Source organism: Polychytrium aggregatum, assembly GCF_025602895.1.
Source record: "Polychytrium aggregatum strain JEL109 chromosome Unknown BJ171scaffold_11, whole genome shotgun sequence".
NCBI classification, from domain to species: domain Eukaryota; kingdom Fungi; phylum Chytridiomycota; class Chytridiomycetes; order Polychytriales; genus Polychytrium; species Polychytrium aggregatum.
In genome coordinates, this window is record NW_026516213.1 from 119638 (window position 1) to 144467 (window position 24830).

The 24830-nt window shown below is 57.5% G+C and overlaps 9 protein-coding genes across 9 annotated transcripts; 7 read left to right on the forward strand and 2 right to left on the reverse strand.

The window, feature by feature from the left end:
- Window positions 1–439: 439 nt before the first annotated feature.
- BJ171DRAFT_566652 (uncharacterized protein) lies at window positions 440–3208 on the forward strand. Its single transcript, XM_053113422.1, has 2 exons — window positions 440–972; window positions 1216–3208. The coding sequence occupies exons 1-2, from the start codon at window positions 718–720 to the stop codon at window positions 3031–3033; spliced, it is 2073 nt and encodes a 690-aa protein (XP_052968370.1). The 5' UTR covers window positions 440–717; the 3' UTR covers window positions 3034–3208.
- Window positions 3209–3476: 268 nt separating this feature from the next.
- On the forward strand, window positions 3477–4497 carry BJ171DRAFT_497185 (uncharacterized protein). The gene has a single exon (XM_053110262.1). It carries the CDS (start codon window positions 3601–3603, stop codon window positions 4153–4155), a length of 555 nt encoding a protein of 184 aa, XP_052968371.1. The 5' UTR covers window positions 3477–3600; the 3' UTR covers window positions 4156–4497.
- A 756-nt stretch (window positions 4498–5253) lies between these two features.
- BJ171DRAFT_497188 (uncharacterized protein) lies at window positions 5254–7070 on the forward strand. The gene is made up of 2 exons (XM_053110263.1): window positions 5254–5936; window positions 6311–7070. Exons 1-2 carry the CDS (start codon window positions 5334–5336, stop codon window positions 6881–6883), a joined length of 1176 nt encoding a protein of 391 aa, XP_052968372.1. The 5' UTR covers window positions 5254–5333; the 3' UTR covers window positions 6884–7070.
- A 178-nt stretch (window positions 7071–7248) lies between these two features.
- On the forward strand, window positions 7249–8163 carry BJ171DRAFT_497189 (uncharacterized protein). The gene has a single exon (XM_053110264.1). It carries the CDS (start codon window positions 7388–7390, stop codon window positions 7985–7987), a length of 600 nt encoding a protein of 199 aa, XP_052968373.1. The 5' UTR covers window positions 7249–7387; the 3' UTR covers window positions 7988–8163.
- Window positions 8164–8348: 185 nt separating this feature from the next.
- On the forward strand, window positions 8349–9147 carry BJ171DRAFT_497190 (uncharacterized protein). Its single transcript, XM_053110265.1, has one exon. It carries the CDS (start codon window positions 8492–8494, stop codon window positions 8939–8941), a length of 450 nt encoding a protein of 149 aa, XP_052968374.1. The 5' UTR covers window positions 8349–8491; the 3' UTR covers window positions 8942–9147.
- A 91-nt stretch (window positions 9148–9238) lies between these two features.
- On the forward strand, window positions 9239–17007 carry BJ171DRAFT_597468 (uncharacterized protein). The gene is made up of 22 exons (XM_053114754.1): window positions 9239–9895; window positions 10012–10255; window positions 10511–10519; window positions 10628–10671; window positions 10766–10969; window positions 11131–11347; window positions 11471–11627; window positions 11723–11934; window positions 12122–12286; window positions 12437–12687; window positions 12827–12842; window positions 12933–13426; window positions 13510–13795; window positions 13902–13924; window positions 14039–14095; window positions 14247–14313; window positions 14399–14426; window positions 14549–14889; window positions 15176–15386; window positions 15564–16019; window positions 16163–16175; window positions 16291–17007. The coding sequence occupies exons 1-22, from the start codon at window positions 9522–9524 to the stop codon at window positions 16889–16891; spliced, it is 4470 nt and encodes a 1489-aa protein (XP_052968375.1). The 5' UTR covers window positions 9239–9521; the 3' UTR covers window positions 16892–17007.
- On the reverse strand, window positions 17008–19128 carry BJ171DRAFT_497191 (uncharacterized protein). Its single transcript, XM_053110266.1, has one exon. The coding sequence runs from the start codon at window positions 18952–18954 to the stop codon at window positions 17413–17415; it is 1542 nt and encodes a 513-aa protein (XP_052968376.1). The 5' UTR covers window positions 18955–19128; the 3' UTR covers window positions 17008–17412.
- Window positions 19129–19993: 865 nt separating this feature from the next.
- On the forward strand, window positions 19994–21795 carry BJ171DRAFT_566657 (ubiquitin-conjugating enzyme/RWD-like protein). Its single transcript, XM_053113423.1, has 5 exons — window positions 19994–20098; window positions 20354–20435; window positions 20696–20814; window positions 20970–21110; window positions 21268–21795. Exons 1-5 carry the CDS (start codon window positions 20044–20046, stop codon window positions 21378–21380), a joined length of 510 nt encoding a protein of 169 aa, XP_052968377.1. The 5' UTR covers window positions 19994–20043; the 3' UTR covers window positions 21381–21795.
- A 3-nt stretch (window positions 21796–21798) lies between these two features.
- Window positions 21799–24571, reverse strand: BJ171DRAFT_597471 (scamp family-domain-containing protein; the record flags this gene model as incomplete). Its single annotated transcript, XM_053114755.1, has 7 exons — window positions 21799–22314; window positions 22462–22579; window positions 22748–22931; window positions 23153–23233; window positions 23359–23500; window positions 23682–23930; window positions 24560–24571. The coding sequence occupies 7 exons, from the start codon at window positions 24569–24571 to the stop codon at window positions 22177–22179; spliced, it is 924 nt and encodes a 307-aa protein (XP_052968378.1). The 3' UTR covers window positions 21799–22176.
- Window positions 24572–24830: the final 259 nt, after the last annotated feature.

Genomic DNA, 24830 nt, shown 5'->3' on the forward strand with positions numbered 1-24830 from the left:
CTGCCGTTCCCTGTGCCCCATGGGCTCGATCGTTTGTGTAAATCCGTCCTGTCAGCCACGCCCCGCAGACCCGATACCGACGGGCAGCCAGTGCTGCCGCCTCGAGTCCCTGCTGCCCAGCATGGTCCTTCCCTGGTGTCGAGCCGTATCAACGCAGCCCACCAGCCAGCACATCACCATCTCCCCAATATCGCCACGAACGAGCCCACGACCGAGCCCACCCGCTTGCACGTTTCCCGCTGTTCGTGTCGGGCCAAGAGAGGGTGGGAGAAGCCACAAAGCCGCCGAGCCAATGCGGTCCAGGGTCTGCCTTGCTCGTTGCCTTGCTCGTTGCTGGCAGAGGCGTCGTCGCTTTCCTTTTTCGTTACACCGGCGCAACCAGTGCACGCGAGGCAATCGCCAGCATGCACCATCGCCCGCCAGTTGCACATCTCGGATGCAGCCAGCCCGGTGTGCTGTGCCCTGCAACAAGCGACATGGGCCTGCGCGAGGGGGAGGCAGCACAATCGCAGCGCCTGGCAAGGAGAGGCATGCAGATTTAAGGATGCCTGGACGGCCTGGCCCTCGACTCGCACTCTGCGACGGTCTGCTTTCATTTTGCCTCGAACGCTGTCTCTCTCGCTCGCTGGTATAGCGCCAGCCCCAACGCCCAAGTGGTCTCGTACCTGATCTCATTCGTCGTAGGATATACCTACAGATTGACACCATCCTGCAGCAATGCAGTCCTCCCAGTTGCCGCCGTCGCCGGTCATGCCGTCCCGGAGCACCAAGCCCTCGTCCAAGCCAAAGCCAGGCCGGCCGCCCGGGTCGTCTCTTGCGAATGTTTCCACTATGAGCCTTGCGTCCTCGACCTCGTCTGCAGCCCTCGATCCGAGTTCGTCGTCGCTCGCCGCTGACCTGATCGCCGATGTCTTTGCCTCGTGGGACTCTGGCAAGCCCACGTCCAACTTTACCACATTCTCGGCCGGCTCCGTAAGTGCTCTGCCGCCCAGCCGCGGTGCTTGTCCTGCCCTTGGGGCCTGCTTTTAGGGCCTGCTCTTGGGAGCCTGCTCTGCTGCATTTGATCAATCTCGCAATGGCACAGGCTTCGGTTGGGTCGTCGGCCGGAATGAGCGCGCACTTCATGTTACTGCGTTTGCGGCCGGCCCCTGCCTGCTCTTGCTGGTGAGCATTTGCTGTATTCAGCGACTAACCCAGGCGCGATGTCTCTTCCAGTCTACCTCTCTGGACCTGTCGCCCGGGAACAAACCGTCAGCGTCCTCCAGCGAGCGCCCTCTCGATGGGGATGCTTTGTCGGCCGCCACGGCATCGCGCAAACTGGTTCGGCCGGCATTGTCGCAGCTCGAAGCCGATGACCCCTCCCTCCCCAACTCGCTGCTCTCCCCGACCTCAGCAGTTGCTCCTGGTCGTCGGCACTATCCCGCACTCTCCAAGGTCACCCCTGTCGCCGGATATACACCGCAGCCGCCCCCTGGATCGGAGCTCGAGCCTCAGCCCGGCCACACCGCAAGGGCTCCTTCGCGAGCCTCGCTCTGGCACAACTCTGAGGCCGACCACCTCTCGTCGTCGCTCGCGACTCAGGGCAGCCTGAACAGCAAGGAGGAGGTCCCGACACCCCGTTCACACACTCCAACGGCCGGTCGCAAGTCTTCGGCCTCAGCTACGGGCATGGCGGCGCAGGCCGCCACCCAGAGCCATTCGAGCCGAGAGTCGTCGGCCCGGACGCTTTCCTCAAACAGCTCGATCGCATGCTCGGCGGACGAAGCCCCGAAGCAAACCGATCCTCCCAAGTCCGTGGGCGGAGCCCGCAACAACGCCAACAAGACCCATGATCCGACCGAGTTTTTCCAGTCCTTTGCGCGGTCGTCCATCTGGAACAGCGAGCCGATTGTGGGGCTGATGGAGACCCCGGATCTCAGCCTCAGAATCGAAGGCAGCAAGTCCAACTTGCGCTCGGAGCTGACCGAGAGCCCGCTTGAGTCGCCGCATGGATCGTGTTCGTTCGAGTCCCTTGGAAATGGCCATGTGTCCTCAGGCTTTTCCAGCCCAGCACCGAGCGACCTCTATGCCACTTCGCGATCGAGCACGCCTCGACTCCCAAGCACGTCGATGGATAACAGCCGCTACGTCCCGCCAGCCACGTATGCTTCTTCGAGTGCCGCCAGCGCATATGGTGATAGTTCCTATCCGCCTTCGCTCCACGAGTCGCCAGTCCTGCAGCGAACTACAACCGGCCAGTCTTCTGTGTCGGTGTATCCCGAGTCCCAGAGCGACCGAGCACTAGGTTCCCGAAGCGCTTCGCAAACCTCGCTCCCTGCATTCTTGAGCACTCAGCTGCCGATCAGCAGTAGCAAGTCAGAAAGTCGGGGATCGCCGCTGCGCAAGTTGAGCTTGAGTCGAAAGAGCAACCGCTCCATGGCAAGTACATCGACATCCAATCCGCCATCGCCAACCAAGCACACCGCTGGGCTGTTTGCCGCACCGGGCTCGTATCCTGTGAATCTCAGTCGGTCCAAGTCATCCGTTTCGCTCCACCGATCGAAATCCGAGGGAGGCTCCAAGCACGCTCCGAGCTTTGAAGATGCCCCGCCAATGCCCAAGATGTCGCTGGATGCAAAGCGCTCATTCGAATGGAACGATGCCAGGTCTGCCGGTACACAACAGATGCACCAGCAGCCCGCATATCCACAGCAGCAGCAGCAGCAGATGTACCAGCAGCCCACATATTATCCACAGCAGCAGTACTATCCCAACGTCCCGAGGCAACCGTATCCTTCGCCAGCGCGAGTCGACCCGGCTGTGACCAGCCCCCCTCAGTATACGGGATTCCCGAGCACGAGTACGGGCTCGTCTCACACCTCTCCCCAAAGCCGGGTCGGCACCTTCACAACAGTTCCTTATGTCTCCGCCAAGTCGACACCTGCAGCGACACAAATCGGCGCCAAGCGACAGGTTGCTGTCCGACAGAACCAACCCCGAGCCGAGCCGGTCCGCATGCAGCTTTGGACGACGCCCTCCCGTTTTGGCCCTTGATTTTAGACTAATGCTTTGCCTATCATTCCTCATACTCGTACTCTCGTCGTCGTATTCTTGCTTTGGTTGGTTGCTCGCCGGCTCACTCGCTGCATGCTGCGAACCTCATATGCTGATGCTGTTGTTGATGCTTCTGATGCCACGCCGCGGCTCCAAATATACAGCCTGCCTTTCCTCTGCTCGCAGATCCGTGCCTCGATCTGCATGGCTGCATGGGGGGCCTGGCTGCTGGCCTGCATCATTTCGTGGCTGGCTGGCTTCTTGGCTCCCCTGAGAGTGTGGCACTGCAGCACAAGGGCACGGGCACGGCAATGTCGCACGACGCTGGCCGAAACACGGGGTGCGCGCACCGATGCGGCGGTTGTGTGACTGTGCCGCGCCAGCCGCGTCGCCGCCCGTGCTCGCTCTTTTGTGGGCTTTGGTGTCCTTCGCTCGGGGGTTGGTTCTGTTTTGCGCGTCGTCGCTCTTGCCAACCAAGACCAACTCGTTTGCTCGCTTGCCGACCTGCTCGCTTGCTGTCTTATTCGCCCACGCACGATCTCGATCGCCAACCACCATCCACAGCCAATGTTCCCCCGGCTCCTCGTCCTGCTGCTGTCGTGCCTTGGCTTGGCCTCCGTCGCCCTGGCCCAGCAGCAGCCCATCCAAAACATCTCCGTCGGCAACCCTTCCTGCTTCAGCGCCCTCGCCGAGCTCAAGCAATCCAACTCCAACTGCCTCGGTAGCTTTGCTGCGTCGGCCATCCCCATCATCCAGACTGCCCCCGCCTCGCAGCCGCCCCTGAGCACCCTGGACTCGTTCGGCCTCAGTTTCTCCGAATGCATCTGCAAGACCTGGACGCCGTCCCTGACCTCGGCCTTCATCTATCAGCAGTGCACCAACCAGAGTGCCGTTGACCCGAATTCGATCTACAACCCGTCTATGGTCAAGGTCATCTCCGAGTCCTGCCTCGCCAACTCGTACGAAAAGATCCCGCAGTACATGTCGCTCTCTGTGGTCCTGCAGAGCGGCATCACCTACACTCCCCTGACCAGCACCAGCGGCGGTCTTTCGGCCACCGCCGTGAGCCTGGCTGTCTCTCTCTCTGCCGTCGCCCTTTCTGTCCTCTGCCTCCTGGCCTAAAGTCCTCGCCAATGCCTACTTTTGACTCCACCCACCTGACCCCCCCCCCACATCCGCCCCTTGCAGTAGAAACCCTTCGTATCTCGTTCTTTGCTCGTTCTCGATCGCCCGCCGCCTCCCTCTCTGCTTTAGACCAACCGAATGTGCCATGTGCTCTTGACGGTGTCGTTGACGGCTGCTGCCGGTCGTCTCTGGATCGTGTCGGCATTTTTGTTCATGCTGTCTTGCCCACATGCTTCGTGTCCGGCTTGTCGATTGCAAACCCACAATGAAATACATGCTTACAGCGATTCCAAAATGAAATGGGACAGCCCCGTTTTTAACCAGGACAGTGTGTTTTCTGGAACCTGAATACACCCACCCACTCATCGCATTCATGGCCAAGCAAGTATGTCCAAGGAGACCGAAGTGGTGATTGCCTTTGGGAATGCCTCGTGGAAACAGGGGAAGGGATACGCATCCAGTCCCAGGAGACTCAGGTTCGCCAATTATTTCGAGCAATTCCACCACCATCAGAGACGCCTACCAGACCGATCCGTCTCCAAGATCCATGTGTGCTCGGTGGACGAGTTCAACACATCACAGGTATGCTCACACTGTCGGGAAGCCAAGCGACTCGAGAACGCCGAGCATCTTGATATCGAGAAACCACACTTTGTCCGGAGCTGTGCAAGCTGCCATACGCTGTGGGATCGAGACATCAATGCCTCAAGGAACATGATCTCGAATCGCACGGCTTGCTCACTGGGGCCTACAGTCAGTCAGCGGGTTTCAGGCCTCTGAAGCCAGAAAGTGACTGTCCCGTTTCTTTCTATCGACTGTATTCAGAGACATCGACTGCTTCGTTGGTGATCCAGTCTATCCGGATCTGGTTGGCTCGACTCACAGAATGCCGCTTCGTGATACCGAGATGCTCGAGCCATGTTGTCCATATTCCTTGCGTCCGGCTTTGGAACTTTGGCTGATGCAACTCTGTTCGCTTGCAATGAAGCCTGTCTGGGACCGCCCCCCAGCAGTGCGGCATGATACCGGGCTGCGTGGTATCATCACGTGATACCTTGGCATTCGATATATAACCTCCCTCGTCTTGGCTCGTCCCGCTTGCCTCACCGTCCTCCGCATCTGCCTCATTTCGCCCCCCCCCTTGCCAGCCAACACTTTCAGCTAATCTGCCCAAGATGAGCTACCAGAACACATACAATCCCTTTCTCCAGTCCCAAGTCCCGCCGCAGCCCTTCCAGCAACAACAGCCCTTCCAACAACAATCCTTCCAGCAACAACAGCCTTTCCAGCAACAATCCTTCCAGCAGCAGCAACACCAGCTCTCCCCCGCCCTGGATCCGCAGTACCAGGCATTCCAGCAACTCGCGGCCAACCAAGCCCAGCCAATGCTGCTCCAACAGCAGTTTGCTCCCCAGCCGTCGCCCCAAGCCCAGTCCGTGTCCGCGTTGTCCTTCCAGAGTCAGGCCGTTCAGCCTCTCGCAGCGCCGCAGGGGCTCGGCCAGCCTCTTCAGCAGCCGCTTTCCACCAGCCCAAGTTTCCAGAATAATCCGTTTTTGACCCAGCCTGGGTCCATTGCCGTTGCTGGTGCGCCAGCCGTATATGCTGCCTCGTCGAATCCCCAGGCGTTCTTTGCTCAAGCTCCAGCCGCCTTGCCCAACCAGTTCGTCCAGCCCGCCAAGTATAATCAAGATCTGCTTTCAGAGTTCGACCCCTATGCAAACCTTGGCTCGCTAGGCGCCCCTGCATTCTCGGCCGGAGTGCAGGCCCCCATCCAGCAGGTGAGTCGAGCATTGCGCTTTGCGAGTAAGCGTGTCCCTGGCGCATGGATATGGCGTGACGAACCGCACGTCGAGAAAGACGGAGAATGCCTCTGAGCCAGGGTGCGGCCGCCTCGACGAGCGTCCCGAGTCGTGTGGGCGTCCAAAGCGAGCAGCAGCACCTCTCTGCCGGCCAGCATCCATCCATCCATCCATCCATCCATCCGGCCCTGCGTCCGAATCGACAGGAAACGCCACCAGTCGCGCCGCCCCTCTGGGTGCACCAAACATGACCCGCCCGATGGCCGCTTGTGCATCTGGCTGGCTGGCTGGTTGGCTGGCTGGCTGTTGCCTTTGTCCGCCACGTCGCTCATCCAGTCGGATCCTCTCTCCAGGTGCCCGCCCAGCTTCCGCAGCAGCAACTGGCTGCCCCATCGACCTTTGGGCTCTACGGTAGCCCACCCAAGCCTGATGTCAACCTGGTTGGCGTTCTGCCGCTCGGAGTGGCCCACGGCGCCGTGCCTCAGGCTGGCTCGATCGCAGCTGCCCCTCTCGCCAGCACCATCCCTTCCTTGAACAGACTAAAATCCCAAGAAGACATTGATCGCGAGTACGCCTGCAAGATTGCCATGGAGGATCTTGACTCGGCCAAGCGGCTCGAGGCACTCAAGAAGACGGGAAAGCTGCCTGAGCTGCCGGACACTAGCCACGACGAGGAACTTGCCCGTCAGCTTGCTCACGAGAGCTCGCCGCCTTCAACATTGGCGTCATCCACAACGATGCTGTACAAGGCGGATACGTCCCGCGATGAAGAACTGGCTCGCAAACTGCAGGATGACGAGAAAATGATGAGCCGTGGCTCGGCGAGCCGCGGATATACCGGCAACGAGGAGATGCTGCACAGCTCACGAGCTAGCAGCGGCATCAAGCTCCCGTGGTCCAAGAAGAATACGACTCGCCGACACTAGCGAGCGACTGGGCGAACGAGAGCTTTGCTTTGCCTCTTGGATGTGGGCATCAGGGAACATGGAGCAGCGATCCGGGTTCAGTCGGACACACCCGCCCTTCCTCCGAGATCATCCACATGCAATGTATGTGGTGAGGTTGCCTGGATACTCCTTCAACACGCTGCATTCCTTCTGTCACGGTTACAAAGCTGAAAGTCATTCCGAGTCTGAATCGGTGCATGGGGAGAACCGACTCGGCAGCATGGGGTCATGAGTTGGCCCCATAGCGATGTTGCACCATTTGCACCATTTGCATCATTTGAATCTTTTGCACCATTTGCATCATCTGCATCATTTGCATCGCTCGATCGTTCTCCACAGCCGCAGGCTGTGCATCACGTGGAGGCAATACGCCATGACACTCGCCATTCGCTGTTTCTTCGCTGGTGATCTGGAACACACCGCCTCACGGCATCACCAGCGATCAAGTCTCTTCGATAGCGACACCCAGCGCTTCCGCACGCCATGTCCATCATCCTCACAGGCACCGCCTGGTACGCCACCTACAAGTCTGTCACAGACACATTCCAGAGCGAGTCGCTTCGGGCCAAGGTCAAGTCCGTTTCGCCTGTCCTCCAGACCGCAATTGCAGGCGCCTCGGCCGGCCTGATCCACGGGCTTGCATCGATTCCCTTCGGAACCCCGATCATCCCCGAGACCTTCAAGGAGGCGGACTGGTATCCCAAAAAGTCGTCGCGGCTGGTACTCAAGTCCACCATCGGGCACTCGGTGTTCTTTCTGACGTACGAGGGTCTGCGGTCACCGCTCATCAAGGCCTTTCACAACTCGTACAAGCCCTACGATCCCAGCTCGCCGGCAAACTACCGCCCCGGCGACCTCGACAGCATGATGCTGCCCGGCCACTTCCTTGCCGGCGGCATCGCTGGCCTGGCTTATCGTGTAGCCACCCTCCCTCTCCACAACATCGCTACGCTCTCCCAGCACGGCCACGGCATCATTCTCCAGTCCTTCTTTGTGAGCGGCGCCCTCATGCTCGCCATCAGCACAGTCGAGAGCGGAATGATCTTTGGCAACGATGGCTGGTGGACAAAGCGGGCCGATTAGATCGCGGCGGCCAGCGAGATGCCCCAACCCAACCCAACGGTCTGGCGACCCTGACGGCCCTGGGTCCTGTGCCCCGCATCCTCCCATTTTATCAGCTCGATCGTACATGCATGGCTGATTGAAGCTGCGAGGCTCGGTGTATAATGAATACAGGTACTCTGCGCTTTTTGAGGAGGATTGCCTATGTCGACTGCCAGGTCAAGGTAGATCTGAACGGCCCAGCGCGATGCTGTCGAGAAAGCGGAGGAGGTTTGGTCACTGGAGCAGTGCTGCTTGGTTGCTGGAGCAGTGCTGCCTGGTAGGCGGGGTGCAATTGAGTGCAGTTTCCAGGCATGTGGTGAAGGAAACAGCGCCGATGCTCGGATTTTTCGGGTCTGCCTTGATCTCGCCAATTTCCAGCAGCCACTGCCGCAACCGAGTGACGAGCCAGCCCGCAATCCTCGATCGGTCAAATCAGCAACCACCGAGCACACTCTCCCTCTCTTACACTCGCAGCAAGTCGCCATGGTCTTTGCGTCGCTCTTCCGCCCTGCTCATATCGCCCAACGGCTTCGTCCCTCGTCGCTGGCTCAGACCCTCCGTCAGCCCAAGCGTGGCTTCTCCAGCACCGACGATCGGACGCTCTCGCCCCCAACGAGCCTTCTGGTTCTGCTTGGCGGATACCTTGTCCTGGTCAATGGTGCGGCCGTTGCGCTCTTCTACTACGACAAACAGCAGGCCCACCGGCAGGCCTGGCGAGTCCGTGAGCGCGATCTGCAGCTGTCGGCGCTGTTGGGCGGATGGCTCGGTGGGCTGTGGGCCATGAAGACCTTTCGCCACAAGACCGTCAAGCAGTCGTTCCAGCAACCCTACTATCTCTGTGTTGCCGGCAACGTCCTCCTGATGGGTGCCGGCGTGGTGGGCTGGCGACTGAGCCCCGGGTTCCGACGTTCGGTGCACTCTGCCCTGCGTTAGTAAAGAGTGTCGACTCTTTCCAGCAAATCCCAAGGATGCCCCGACTTTATCTGCCCCCGGAAGCCTACAACGCAGCGCTCCCACAATGAATAAGCAATGCTGTTTCTGGAAGCATCGACCACCTTTTGACCATCGAATACACGCACGGCTCACGATGATGAGCCGCAACGATCACGAATGACTTTGAGTATATTCGCCACCCCCAATTGATGTGGTTCTGTCCTATCCCTCCGTATCCGGGACCAGACACCTGGGCACGGCAGGAATGGGGCAGACCTGGTCCTGCTTGGAGTGGTGGGAGACGATGGGCAGACATCAGATCCACGAATCGAACCAGACGAGACCGGCAGCAGGCTCATGATCGGGTTCTGGTCGGTGTCGATTGAGAGTGTGCGCACTGGCCGGGCCGGAGAGCGAGATACGGCGAAATTGCGTCGGCAGCAGGACAGAGCCCCTCGCCTGTCGGCAGAACCAAGCGACAGATGGCCCCATCATCGACATCGGCTCCTCGCCCAAACCTTCCCAGCGGCGCATCGGAGCATTTAGCACCAGACGCTTCTCGGCAGGCAACCCTCCAGGAATGACCAACTTCACCATCCCGGAGAAGGAGCCGGGCAAGGAGCGGGACAGCATGGTCGCTCGCAGCAGCGTGCCCGCAGATGAAGACGACCAGGATGCAGGCGGCGACGGCAGCAGCAGTTCGCTCGGGAACATGGCCGACGCGACCGGCGATGATAATCCGTCGCATTCGCCCCCGAACCGAGGGTCGACGAGCTTCAGAGAGGCCTCAGAAGGAAGACACTCCAGCGGCCATCGGACCGACGGAAGCCACTTCAACAGCACCGACAACTCGTCGTCCGTCGGTGGGGAGCTGATCGATATCACTGCGAAAAAGTCCAAAGTGAAGGAGATTTACGAAGTTGTGTACCAGCTGCTCTTCCTGATGGTGGTTGGGTGAGTCTGGGTGCACTCCCTGCATACGAGTCTGATACTGCCGTTCTCGCAGGTGGACCGGGCATTCCGATCGATCGCTAACTCACCCGACTTTCACTTCCCGAACCCAACTGCAGCAACTACCGAGCCTCCACGCTCTTCGCAGTGGCCTCCATCATCGGCGAGGACATCCAGTTGCTGACGTACTTTTTCTCGTCGCTCGCGGCCATGTACTACCCCATCCCGAGCTTCATCACCACCCTGACCTCGATTCCCTACAGCACCTTGACAACGTCGCAGTTCCAGATCTACTTTTGCTGTGCGACGGTCGCGTGCTTTCTCTTCGTGGCGAATGTCGCATACGTTGCCTGGGGGACGGTGGTGCGTATTGCCGCGAAAGCACTGACCCCGACCTGCGCTTGGATCTGCCATCAGACCCACTTCGAGAGTGCCTGTGCTCTGCTTGAGAAATCGCATCGACAGGCGTATGTGGAGCTAACGGCAATCCCTGTTCATTGATCATGGCTCGCGTCGCCGATAATCTGTGCCAACGACAACTTGATGCACTGCATGCCATCCCTCGCCATCGCATGCCATCGCATCGGCAACCATAAACTGTCCGGCTGATGGTCCCAGAGAGGACAGGTGAGCCATACCGACAACGCCGCTGCCATGGTCAGCCAGGAGGAATGCGTGATCCGTCTCCTCATCTAACTGCGTGCTCCACTTTGCATTGCCATGTCGCCTCTACAGCACAAGAAAATCTGGCCCATCTCGACCCTGAGAGTGGCTGCGAGGTAAGTTGGGGGCAGCCTTGGACACACGGACCTGTATCGATATCCATCAATCTCGACTGACGCGCATTTCCGCAACCCTCATCTCATCCGCCAGTGTCCTGCCAACGCTCTTCTACTCCCCCATCATCAACATCCTGGTCACTCCAATCCAATGCGAGTGGCAGAGCACAGGCTCCGGCTCACAGACACAAATCGTCTCGAACCTGGGATGCTACGACTTCCAGCGGCTGCTGTTTCTCTCCTTCTCGGGACTAGCAGGGCTGCTGTTCATTCCGACATCGTGTGCGATGATCAGTGTGTAAGTGGGGGCAGTGTGTAAGCGGGGGCAGTAGACAACCCTCCATTTCTGCAGGTTCGGCAAGCTGAGATAGTGCATCCAGTCCGCGAACGAACGTATCCGCCTTGATTATGCTCTAAGCCCGCATTATCACCGTCCATCTCTGGCGACACGCCTCGCAGGTACTTGGACATGAATCCGTGCCTCAAGGGCAATCGGAACAAGTCGCACGGCCGAGTGGATCTCATCTACATCGCTCTCAAGACGATCTTGATTTGCTGCTGGCGCTTCGTGCCGAGTCCGATCATTCAGTTTGCAGTGGGCTATTGCACCTGCACATTCATGTTCTTGTCCATCATGTTCTACCAGCCATACTTCAATGCTCGCTTCAACCAGCTGGTAGGCAGTCATCATTTCGCAAGTCGTTGTGCTGGCATCTTGGTTGCAGTACCACACAGATGCTTGTCTGTGACCACCGCTTCGATATGCACAGTACTCACTCGACTCGTGCTTTGCTCCAAGCGCGCCGCCAACTACTGCGCCTCGATGTTCGCAGGAGCTATGAGTCTGATCGGCGTCGGCGTTTCAACTTATGGATCAGTGTCTTTGCCGTGGTTTTACACGATCCTGATGGTGATTGTGGTGCTCATCGGATACGCTACCGGATGGTACTTTTGCGGTGAGTGCATCATGCTTGAGTGTCCTGTTGTGCAGCACCCTGCCCTGGATCATGGGACTGACGCAGCCATCTGTACAAATGCCACTCCCAAACAGAGTTCATATACATCCGTGTCCAGGAAGAGGCTCGCAGGGCCCTTGAAAACATGTACTCGAACGTGCACTCCAGCCAGTACGAGGACGACACGATCATATTCAGGTTCTGGCCGCACGTCGAGATGACTGCCCGATTCATTGTCGAGGCGCTCGACAACAGAAGAAGGAGGGTTGACATGGCCAAATTTGGCGAAGTCAAGCGTATCTTCAAGGTGGGGATGTGATTCTGGCGAGCTCTCGGGCTGGATCGAGCACCTAGTTTTGATGGCGGACCGGCTCGTAGTGCTGTCGCATGTGCCGCGATCGTGCTTGGCATATTGTGCGGTCGTGCTTGGAGTGAGATTTGCAGTCAAGCGCCTGTTCTTCTACTGACGCTGTGGTGATCGGATGGGGCAACAGCGCGGACTGCAGGAGTTCCCGGAAGAAGCGTACATCCGCCTCCAATACGCAACATATCTGTTCCACCTGACCAACGCTCGCCAAGAGGCGCTGAGGTCTCTGAAGCGCATCAAGTCGCTGGATCCTTCGTTCGACGTCTCCTGTCAAATACACTTTTTGAACCAGGTTGAGTATCTGCACTTTCGAGCTTGCTCGTTTGACCGTCCGTATTGTGTCGGCATGCAACTCCACAGCGGCTGAGCCGATCAAAGACTGCTATAGATTTGGCGCTCGTGTAGAGTTGCTGACACAATGCCTCGCGTCTCGCTCTGGTAGATCAATCAGCAAATGGCCGAGTCCGAGTTTCTTGGCTCTGGAGTCCAGCTGGATGTCACAAGCTTTGCCGATTTTCAAAAGAGCCACCGGACAGCTACACGCAACCACCAGATTGCGAACGCATATATAACCAAGTTTTGGTCAACCGTGGTGGACAAGAAAACGACTGTCTTTGATGTCGAGAGCGTTGGTCTGAGGCTGTACTCGACCTCCCAGAAAGCGGATAATGCATATCTGTCCCTGGTCAGCCGGTAAGCGCACCTTTGTGACGACTTTGTGGCGACACTCGGACCAATGAGGCTGCTCAGCCTTACCAGTCGCCACCGATGATCGAGTAATCTCCAGAGCTCCAGAGCGACACTAACACGATTCCATGTGATGGTTACGCAGATTCCCGAAGAGCCAGGTAATGCTCGCCGGAGTGGACGGGTCTCCATAGCGACCGGTGTTTGGCGATTCGTGCGACTCGCTAATCCACCCCGATACGCCCTCGTAGTATTTTCTGAGAATGTACGCAAAGTTTTGCTTTGATGTGACCAACGATATCGAGAAGGGAAACGCACTCGTGGAAAAGGCCGATTTCCTCGAGGGCGAAGAGCAAGCTGACGGATCTGTCGACGATTTGCACAACATCATGACCCTGGAGAGGGAACCACGCTCCAGTCCACAGAAATCGCAAGCTTCTCGACTCAGTCGTGTCCCCGAAGAACGAGCATCGGTTGCGCAGAGAGTCAGAAATATGGACAAGCACGAATCCCGAAGCCAGGCGCCCTCGTCAACCGGCACGACGTCGGCGGACGATTACAAGGCCATGCAAGAGCGAATGCGAATGCGATCGCAGCTCATCATCAAGCGTAACCGCGACATGAAGTCGCTAACGATTGCGTCAAACATCATGGGGCTGATGAGCTTGGCGGCGGCTGTCACCAACTCGATCCTGTGTGCACACTTACTGCAGTACACCATATTCGGCACCAAAATTCTGCAAGGGTATGTGTGTGTTACATCCGCTATGAATGGGGCAGTTTGTTGAATTGGCGTTCATGAATTAATGCTCAGCGTTTCGCACTTAGACTTCATTCTCGTGAAAGGTTCAGTGCCTGGATTCCATATCGCGCGAGGGCACTGCAAGCGGCATATCTTGCCAACGACACAGCCACATTCAATCAACAACAACTTCTGCTGCGATCCGAAATGGATCAGTACAACTACTGGACAGATTGGCTGTTCTCTTGGTCTGATATTGATCCAGCAACTTTTTCATGGTACAACGATCCCTCCATCGCAGTCAACCTCACTGCGTATCCGTATGTCAACCAGCCATTTCAAGAGATAGTGAGCGGGTACGACTTGACCAAGGTAACACTACCGCAGTGGCAGGATGTTTGAGACAGTGTGTGCATGTGCGAGCGATGGCGCTGTGCTCGGCATGCTAACGCTGTTGGTGCATTTCACATGTTTGCAGAGACTGGCGTCCAGCGGATACGAGTGAGTGCACTGTATCAATCGCATTGACACCGAGCTGTTGATATCCGGGTGTTGGGGCTATTCACTCGCTGATGCCCAGTGCGCAACACTGCACTGACATGTATTGATCATCAGTCTCAGCTACAAGAGCTTCTCGGCCTTTGCAAACATATCCTATGACAGCTCGTTCAGGTTCGATTGTGATGGAGTATAGCTGCGCTTGTTGGGCCTGATGCAGCGATAACAACCCGTGGGGTGGTGTTGTCGGGCCGTCTCATCACTGCCGTTCTGAAACGCGATGAGTGATGGGCCCAAGCTCACCGAGTCACAATGGCGCCACCAGATTTGTCATGGACAACTTCCGGTACCTTCATGTCTATTACGACTACTCCATGAACGACTGCTTCTTTGTAAGTTCTCGATCCTCGTTATGGCTATCAAACGTGTGACATGGCTCAAAATAGGCTGACGCATCGCTGTTCCCTGGTCACTCAGGCGTATCAAAGCGCCACAGCCGCTACAGGTAGCTGAGAGTGATTCTGTCATCCCTGACACTGACCTGGCGCCTGTCGCGCACAGTTGTTTGTCCGGATGCAAAATACTGACTCGGAAGCACTGACTCTCCGGTATTGATACCTCTTGCAGCTGCAAACACAATCACTGAGCTCACGATAGTCTATATATTGGTCGTCATTGCGCTTGTGGTAATTCTGGACTTTGGCGTAATGTCGTTCCTGAAGCTCCAGCGGAAGGCTCTCTCGTTTTTCAAAGAGATTCCAGCTCAAATCATCAAAGAACACATCAACAAGATCGAGCTTGAACGGAGTGAGGACATTTTCTTTAACACCACCAACAACCTGGCTGTTGACAGCGAAAGTGTGAAGCAGTCGTTTGCCTCTGGAAAATGGGGACTGCGGTTTCAATACGGTCTGTATGTCTTGGTGACATGCACACTCGCCGGGGTGTTCTACTACATCAATGTGCTGGTAAGTCACAATGGAGTGGAAGCGCAGTAGACCAGGATAATGCGTGTGATGTAGCAGGGGCACGATCCATTGTTGCATTAGTTTGTCGTTCGTTCGTTCGTTCGTTCGTTCGTTCGTTCGTTCGTTCGTTCGTTCGTTCGTTCGTTCGTTCGTTCGTTCGTTCGTTCGTTCGTTCGTTCGTTCGTTCGTTCGTTCGTTCGTTCGTTCGTTCGTTCGTTCGTTCGTTCGTTCGTTCGTCAGCACAGAGATCCGCACTCATAGACGGCAACACAAATCCGTATCCTAGTCTGTGAATCAAATGGGCGTCAACTTCGGTACAGTCGATCAGTTCGGCGACATGATGACGTTCAACATCCGAACCTTCACTTGCACCAATGAGATGCTCATCCAGGACACATTCACCTGGGGGAGCGAGCCTCAAATACGTGCATTCTACGACCATGAATTCCTAAATCTCTACATGATCTACACGAATATGATATATGGAAACCCAACGAGTGAGTGGCTGAACGTCATTGAGAGGCGCTCTGGACTAGCTGCCTGACAGGAGATTGGGTACTGCTGCATCGTCATCAGTGCTGCTGCCCGGTCTATCGGTTTCCAAGGACTCCAGGGGGCATGATGGCACGATATTCACAGAAAATGATATTTCCTCCAACCCTTCCGCACAACAGATAGTCCACCAACACTGCCCTTTGAGCTTTATAGTTCAACGTTGTTCGGGGACTTGGAGATGAGTTGCTTGCTGCTGAACCAGTCGGCATGCTTCAATCGCACGTGGAACCCTTCCATGGGGAATGTCAGCAGCATGGTCAGCCACGGCATTCCGTACTTGCAGAACTACATCTACGGCATCCAGAATAGATTCTACGAAGCGACGCTGGTCGGGCCCTTTGTGCCCGATAACGCCACGATCAGTCTGCTGCGAACCCTGCTCACCCCGGACCTGATCGAAGGATATCAAAGAGCAGAGGCATCCATATACGGAAACCTCGACGCCAACCTTGCAACCTATCAGTGGTACAACAACATCCTGTTGGCGGGCCAGATCGTCATCATTGTTGTGGGCCAGTTCATTGTGTTTCACCGGATGAACACGCGGTTCCGCTTCGTCAACGACTGTGTCATAGGTAAGTGCGGTGGTGTGCACTCGCCGGGCACCGGCATCGCACTCCTGATCGAATTGTGTGCGGCTGCAGACGGATGAAGCAACGCAGACCCATAGCCATTTCACGATATTGACTCTATCCCCTCGACTTGGCCCCGTTTACAGATTTGATAGTCAGGTAAGCACGGAGTGAATCAGTGGAGCATGGATTCGAGAGGCAGGCTGAGGCAAGTCATGCGGCCATACAGCAGGAAACAATGCTGATCGTGGCGCTCACCGCGGGCACTCTCCAGACTTCCAGAGAACATCCGAAAGCATCCAGAAGTTGCAGATAGGCTCGCACGCGGTCTGCAAAGCGATGAAGTCGAGTGGTTTTACACTGTTTGGTACAGGAAAATTAAGGACTGGCACGAGCGCCGACAGTGGGAGTGGCGAAGGAAGCTGGTCAAGCCGCAGCCCAAGCCGGATGGTGCGATGGCCCGTCGGTTCGAGTCGCCCGGTCGGTCTGACCAACTCGAGCGATCCAAACCGCCTGTCAAGTTTGGAAGTGTCGATCAGCTCACAAAGCCATCATACATGTCCGCGTCGGGCACATCGCCTGGATCCAGTGTTGTTCAAGGGTCGATCCTCCGAACCCAAACAGGCAGTCCGAGAAACAGCACACCCAAGCGGGTATCGACGTCATTCTCGGCGGCAGAGAGCGCGGAGCCGAGCCCCACCAAGGCCGAGCGAGGCAAAAGCCCGCTGTCCTATTACCAGGCAGCCCAGCAGAACAGCCCGAACCTGATTGTCATCCATCCAAAGCCGCGCTGGGGGGCGCCGGAAGTCAGGAATGATAATGCGGATGGCGGCCACGACATCCAGGAGAGCGAGAACGAAAACCCATTCGAGTGAGCCCGATGGTCGGACACTCCCGCGCACCCGGACTACTCTTGAAATGCACACGATATTCAGAACACTGAAAAATCAGTAGATCCATCTAATAGAAAACGGCCAACCTCCTAAGCACGTAGATGGTGTGTAGTTTTGTGAACGCTGTATTTCGGCTGCTCCGGCGTCGTCACAAATACACTGTATCTGACCGCAAGGGCCGAAAGTCATCAAAATACCGCATGGAGGGGGGGGGCGAGCGAAAGAGCCACCGGCCGCCATCGGGTAACCCCATTATAATAATTAGAATATCGAGAAGACTGCACTTGGCAGGACGCGCATCTATGGCCGGATCGCTCCTGCGGCGTCAGTACCGCCCGTCATTTGAAAGGTGGTGTGCTACGGAAGTTGTTCCAGCCGTGCATGAGATAAAAAATCAGAACTGGGCAAAAGAGAAGCGCCGATGCACGGCGAAAGAGGTGAGACGGAAAAGAGCACAAAATATAAAATAAAACGAAAGCGGCAATGCACTTTGGCGGACGCGCTCAGTTGGAAGCATCAGGCGCATTCATGGCGTTGAGCTTCTTTCTCAATTTTTGGGCCTTTTTCTTGAGGGTCTTTTTGGAAGGAGACGAGGGCACTGGGATGCTCGAGGCGTGTATCTCGTGAGGTGCGGTCGAGATCTTCAAATCGCCTTGGGTTGTGCTGGCGGCGGACTCGGAGGCACCGTCGTCTGAGCCGCTCTGGTGAGCAGACTCGATCGTGCTGGCTTCAGCAGCAGACTCGGGCACCGGAGTCTCATCAGTGATGGGGACCTGAGTGGTAGCTGTCTCTGCGGCAGGCTCGGCGGCAGGCTCGGCAGCAGGCTCGGCAGAGACAGCAACAGGTTCAACAGCAGGTTCGACAACAGCGGGTTCGACAGCAGATTCGACAACGGGCTCGGTAGGTACGCTGACCACTTCGGCAACTGGGGCAGGCTCGGCCTTCTCGACCTTCTCGGCTTCGACATCAACGGTGGCTTCGACATCAACGGTGTCCTCGACAGCACTACTGTCCCCAACAATTTCAGGGACCGGAACGTACACATCGAAAGACGAGGCAAAGACCTGGCCGGCAGGAGCAGAGCCGACAGCCCGGGTGAAGAAAAGGGGGCCGTATTCAATGTCGTCGGCAAAGCACTCGTGGTAAGGCGTAATCACATCAAGGTCGATGGCCGGCAGCTTGACGGTGGTGGGCTTGGGCTCGTCGTTGGAGGCCTTGGCGACCTGAGTTTCCACAGGAGCGGCAGCGGGTGGCTCGGTTCTGTCGTGGATGACGATGGCCTCATCCCGAGCAGCATCGTCCTGAGCAGCGACCTCCTGGACACCCGAAGGGCTCTCTGCTTCAGTAGCAGGCGATCCGACAGCAGCCGTTGCAGCGGGCTGGGAAGTCAGGTCAGAGTCAACGATGACCTGAACCTGATCCGCATCCGTGCCGAGAACCTGGGGCAGCGAAGGGCGGGACTTGACGCCAAAACGCTTCATCGAGGCGACCCAGGACGGCTTGCGAGTAATACTGGCCTCGCCGGCACCGGCGTGCATGTCGGACGTGGTCTTGTTCAGCGAGCCACTGCGGGAGAGAGTGAACTTTGACGAGACGGGCGACTGCTCGCTCCTGTGGACCTCGGCGTTGGCCCGGAGCTCGAGGGTACTCTTGACCTTGCGCAGACGGTCGACAAGTCTCTCCTTGAGGGCCTGTCTGAGCGAGTCCGGCGAAGCAGCGGCAGCGTCGGCACCCTGGCGGCCCTCGGACTGGGTTGGGCTGGATGCCTCGGCCTTGGAGGTGCCATCGGCAGGCTTGAGCCGGAAGATGGACGAGAGCTTTCTGCCAAGAGTGCCCTTGGACTGAGGCGAAGCGGGTTGAGGCGAGCCGAGCTGGGGAGAGGAGGACTTGCGAGTGAGCGTGAGCATCGAGAAGCGTCTCTTGGTGGGCCCCTCATGGGTTGGGGTGGCAGCCGCCGGAGACTCGGCAGCGGTGCTGGAGGTAGTGGAGGGCTGGGAAGCCGAGGCAGCCTCGCTGCTGGAAAAGTTGTGCTTTTTCTTGAGCATTGTGTTATCGATCTGTGTTGGAGGCCGGTGGTCGGAAAGGTGTGGGGAAGCAATGAGGCAACGCAGGTGCAGCGGAAGGCGCGAATAGGCTCGGCGAACAAGAGGTGCGAGAAAGCGATGCGACGAGGGAGCGCAAAGGCAGAGACGGCCGACGCAAAGGGCGATCGCTGGCGGAGAAAGCAAGAGCAGAGGCCGAAAAAAACGCTGGGCCGGGAGCGGTGGTCAAGTTCGGGAGGGGTTGTGGGAGCCGGGTGGGTGCCGCAAGGGCCAGAGCCGAGACACAGAGACGCCATGGACGACTCGTTTTGGACGGCCGTCAAGGGCGATCCGGACAAGGTGGTGTTGTGGTTCTGAACGGATGGACATGCTGGTGTTGTGGTTCCCACCAGGATGGACATGCTGGTGTTGTGATTCCCACAGGCACACATGACGACGTCCCCGTTGCTGCGACGGCGACATGTCGTTGCTGCGATTCTCGCCGAACGGGTGCGCTGGTGGTGGTGGTGGATGTGGCTGCAGATTGGCGCTTGCTCGACGGGGATGCAAGCAAGACCGAGTATCCCCCCACTTCGCGGAACCATCCACCCAGCACTATTTGAGCTGCTTACTCGACCAGAGCCGAGACTCGGTCCACCGCCTGCCTGCACAGCCGATCGCATCGCGCCTGCATCATGCCCGGTCATAGTCGATCATGCTCGCCGGCACCTCCGCACTGCCAACATCTCCCGCATCGGTCGCAGGCGCTGGCTTCTGGATGCCCTCGGTCCGGACAACTGCTTCGGGGTCGCGTCGGTCCGGCGCGTGATTCTGTGTCTATGTCACACGGGACACGCCGCGGTCCTCGCGCCCCCACTGCGCAGCAGGCATGACAAACACAGCGGCCACGAGCACACAAACAATCGCGGTGCGGACCGCCACGGCGTCGCACACGTTCTGTGCCCTGTGATCCAGGCCACACACGCTGTATGTGTGCGCGCAGTCGTCGGCAGCCTCGCCTTATTCGCTCTGTTGCTTTCGCCTTCGATCGGCTCGGCCTTCCTGTCCATCTCGCTCGCTCGTCGCCTGCCCAGTCCCGCCCAGTCCTGCATCATGAACCGAAGCGCCGGCCTGTCGGCCCTGAAGCGGCTTACCACAGAATACCGAGGTAGACATGCCACTGTGGACTCGCGGATGGCGGGCTCTTGAGGACGCTTCTTCCTTCGCTGTTGTGTTGGCGAGGGGATTTGGATCGGCGATATTGCTCAATGCAGCAAGGCTCATCCCGGATCAGACACCGCCTGCTGCCCCCCCCATCCGATGCTGCACATATCCGACGTCACGATCATGTATCGCCGCCTCCGGATGTCACTGACCCCTCTCGCCGACATGCGCCTTCGCTGTGGGCCGGTCTCTCGTCCAGAACTCACTCTGCGCGCCCCCGAAGGCATCACCGCCGGCCCGATTTCCGAGGATAACTACTTTCTCTGGGAAGCCCTGATCGCGTACGTTCCTCGGTGGAATCGCAGCGCACATGGTTGCCGTTCTGATGCGCCAGCCAAAGAACGTCATCCTGACGGACTTGAATGGTCCTGAATGGCCGCCGCAAGCACGGATACAGACGCAGCAGTGTCCGCTGGATAGCACAGAGACAAACCGTTGTCGATGGGTTTTAGCAGCTCGACTGACTCGCCATCTGCATCCTTTGCATCCTTTGCATCCTTTGCATCCTTTGCATCTTTTGCATCTTTTGCATCCCGCATAGCGGCCCTGACGATACGCCGTACGAGGGTGGAATCTTCTCCGCGACGCTGACCTTCCCGAAGGACTATCCACTGTCGCCGCCTGTCATGAAGTTTACGTGCCCGATGTATCATCCCAATGGTGAGTTCCCCTGGGCATGCCGTGCTGCCTTTGTGGTTCGTCTTGACGCACACCGCCATCCATGAATGCTTCACTCCCTGCCTGATTCTTGATTCGCCAGGGGGGGGGTCGCAGATGGTTGGTTTTCCTGACTCTCCCCTGCTGCATTCCCACAGTTTACAAGGACGGAACGGTGTGCATATCCATTCTCCATCCACCCGGAGACGACCCCAACATGTACGAGGACTCTTCTGAACGCTGGAGTCCCGTCCAGAGCGTCGAAAAGATCCTTCTGTCAGTGGTATCGATGCTGGCCGGTATGTGCTTCCGTTCAGGCGCATGCACCACTCATGGCTCGATCGACTCTTGAAGAACGAGGGCCCCATCACTCCAAGCGTTCCTCGTCCTCAGCATCCCGATCGCTGTTGCAATCCGCAGTCCACTGATCCTTTCACGCCTTCAACCTGTATCCAGAGCCCAACGACGAGAGTGGAGCCAATATCGAGGCCTCCAAAATGTGGCGTGACAATCGTGACGAGTTCAACCGCATCGTGCGTGAAAATATCGAAGCCAGCCTGGGGCTTTGAGCGCACCCGCGCACATGGTCGAACGTCAGGCCCGCAATGCACGATCACCATCGCTGCATGGCATCGCTGTGCAATCCCCAATGCACCACCAACGTGCCAGTCACCGACACCGGCAGTCGTGTTTCTCAATGGCCCATGCCGTCAGTGGTTGCCATCGTGTCTATGATATCGCCAGCGTCATGGCCAGCACCGCCGTTCGACCTTTGAGCCGTGACGATCGATGACATGGGTCGATAATGAAACTTTTCGATGTCGCCGCACCTTTGCCAGCCATATGATTGCGCGCGAGTCCTCTGTATATAAGTCGTGGCTTAGCAAGACATGACAAGCAGGCAGAATCGGCAGAATCCAAGTATACGGCGATTCTGAGCGAGCGAGCGGCCTCCGTAACAGATCAATAAATACGGTCCTTTCATGTTTCCGCGTGGTGAGTGGCGGTCCTCCCCAGCGCACTTTGGGCGTGCGTATATTCGAGATCAGAAAGAAGATCATCCGCCTCAAACACAAAGTGCACATTTCCGCTTTGCAGATGTGGGAAGTGCTTACGACACAAGCAGCAGCCGCACCAGAGTTGACGCCGAGCGGAAGTGGAGCTCCCCTCGGCTCAACCTGTGAGTAAACCAAACACAAATATCCCAATAGGAGCCACATAAGCCCCTACTCTTTTCTCCCGATCGACTATCGTTCGATCATCAGAAACATTTGTCCGCACTGCGCTCGCCGTCGTTGCACGTTCTCAGGCTTCATGGCGCGAGCGCTACTGTGGGCATGCATCCAAAAGTGGCTTGCCGTTTGCTCAGACGACATTGGCGAGGGTGCCCTTGACGGCCTGCTTGGCAAATTCTTGGCCAACTTGGCTGCTAGCAACGCCTGCGACGGCCTCGCGCTGAGCTTGCTCCATGGTCAAGCCGCGGGATCGATAGAAGGCCGACACCTGTGCAAATCGAGAAGAATCAGCTCTCGATGGTCGCTCACAACGCCAATATACGGCAGGATGTGTCGCGATGATATCTTCCAACCCAGGTTGGCTAAAATGCCACTGGGCGGACCAATCATGCGTCAATAGCTCAGATTCACTTACCGTTTTGATCTGCCAGAGGCCGTAGACAACCTCGCCGATGAGAAATGCAGACGAGATGGCGCAGAGGATGCCCGAGGGCAGGTTGTTGCCCATCTGTGAGAGTGTGTAAATCACCCCGCTGTGTCGCCGGGAGACTGTCAGCACGATCCTCCCTCCCCTCCCCGCAAAACTCGACTGGTCTCGCTCGCCCAACTTGGGACAACAAGCCACGAAAGAGTTTCCAGGCTCCTCGCACCACATTTGCTGTCGCAAAAGATGCTTTGGGGGACGAGATCCAGATACGTACGCGCCACCCCAGCCTGGAATGCCCACAGCCAACAGAGCTGCAAAGGCCAGGTGGAACGAGTAGTTGAAGAAGAACAGGAAGAAGCTGATGGAGCGGTCCGCCTTGACGCCCGTGTACAGCGGGCGGTACCAAAAGACAAACGACACGGGCGTGCCGACCAGCAGGATGATGAGCGACAGACCGACTGGAGCGTCGTGGGACCAAGCAGGATCATCAGACGCAGTACGGATGTGTGGTTAGCGAGATGTGTTGACGGACAGCGAGCATCCAGCTCGTATGTGGACGACATTTGGCCTTGCTGGATGTAGCCAGACACAGACATGCAGGTCTTGGCATTGCATACTACCGTCAACGACTACCAGTGACTCGAGTCTCATTCCGCAAGGGAGCGTTCGGCAAGCTTACATGTGCCACCGCCACTCTCGCCCTTGGTGACCAGGATCGAGAACGACGCAATGCAGTTCATCAGATAGGTGGCCGTTGCAACTGGGACGAACGAGCCAAATACGATGTCAGCGACCGGGCAGGATCGACGAGGCGGGTCCTCTTGGCCGGGAATCCGATTTGCGCACCCCATCCACCCCACAAAGCCAAATGCATGCAATGCATACTCATCCATGCGGCGTAGAGTCTCTTGACGAGTGGCTTGCCGCGCTGAGGAATGTCCTTCTCAATGTCGTGGTAAATGATCGGTCTGAAGGGTGGCCAGTTGGGTGCGTGAAAGTCCACCATCTTCTCCTCTCTTTCTTTGAGCTGCACAACAATCCACAGGAGCACCGCAGCGGGACTGTTAGCATAGTGCCATGCCTCAGCCATGTCACCACGGGCCAGAGGTGGCAGACTACCGGCAAGTACCCTTGGCGATTGCCTGCACGAAACAAGCACCGGAAGCTCCTCATTTCGGCCTGATATGTGGCGATGCGTAGAAACCCACCTTGTCCTCGCGGTACTTGATGGCCAGCTCGCGCTGCTCCAGCTCGATTTCTTTCTGCGACTTTGCAGGCGGAGGAGTGAAGGCTGGCGCACGGCTGGCCCACTGGCTGTCGGAAAAGCCCTCCTTGGTGTCATAGGAGGCTGAATATTTGTACTCGCTTGTCGTTGCGCCGGCATCGCCGCCTCCGACCTGGACTGGAACGCTCGGGGTCGGGCGACGTGATGGCGGAAGCGGAACTCGGGCGGCCTCCTGTGGACAGAATGAACAGAATGAACAGAATGGACAGAATGAACAGAATGAACAGAATGGACACAGAATGCCACGTTGATACACCTGGATACTTGACCAAGCAGGAAAAGCGTCGGCGCTATCACCAAACGCACTCCAGCACCATCACACGCGTCGACTGCAGTGGCTCGCTCGGGCTAATTCAGAACTGCTCATACAATCGCCGATCCAGGGCTTCATTCCCACGGATGCACATGCCATATGAACCAACACAGACAAGTCCACCGAGCCAGCGCAGACGCGGAAGGGAAGGGAAAGCAATGCACTTGCCTCGGCAAACGGATTGACGTTTTCGTCTTCCAGAAACGGATTCATATTCGATCGCCGGCGAGAAAGAGATCACTTGGAAACTTGACGGGCAAGCAGGCACGCAATCGAGCCGCAAGAGCAGTAAACAGAAAGACGGCTTTGGCTGATCAAGTGCGCTCGTTGCGATTGTGAAGCCACGACAGCGGGCTGTGGTGCAGCGTCGGGGTCGGTGAAGGGAAGGCGTTGGGGTCGGCGAAGGAGAAAGCAAGCAAGTCTCCGGTGCTGGCGATGGGCAGGGTCGAGTTGTGCAAAATGGCTCTGATCGAGCGAAGGGCTGCTACATTTGGATGCATGCCGGTGCTGACGAAGAGCCTGCCGCGGCCGGGGCCAAGGGAGACATGATTCAAGGCAGCATGGTGTGCATGTCTATGGCTGCTGCTATGCAATGCTTTGGCGAACAGTGCTCAATATTCGATATTCACATCGGCATTCGGCCCGCTGCGGGGAGTGACGATATCTGTGCAGCAACATGGGTCAGACGCCGTTGGTGGCTTGATATCGCCCCCTCCCCGATGCAGAGTGTCGAGCTGTTGCCAGCAACATTGGCCCGAA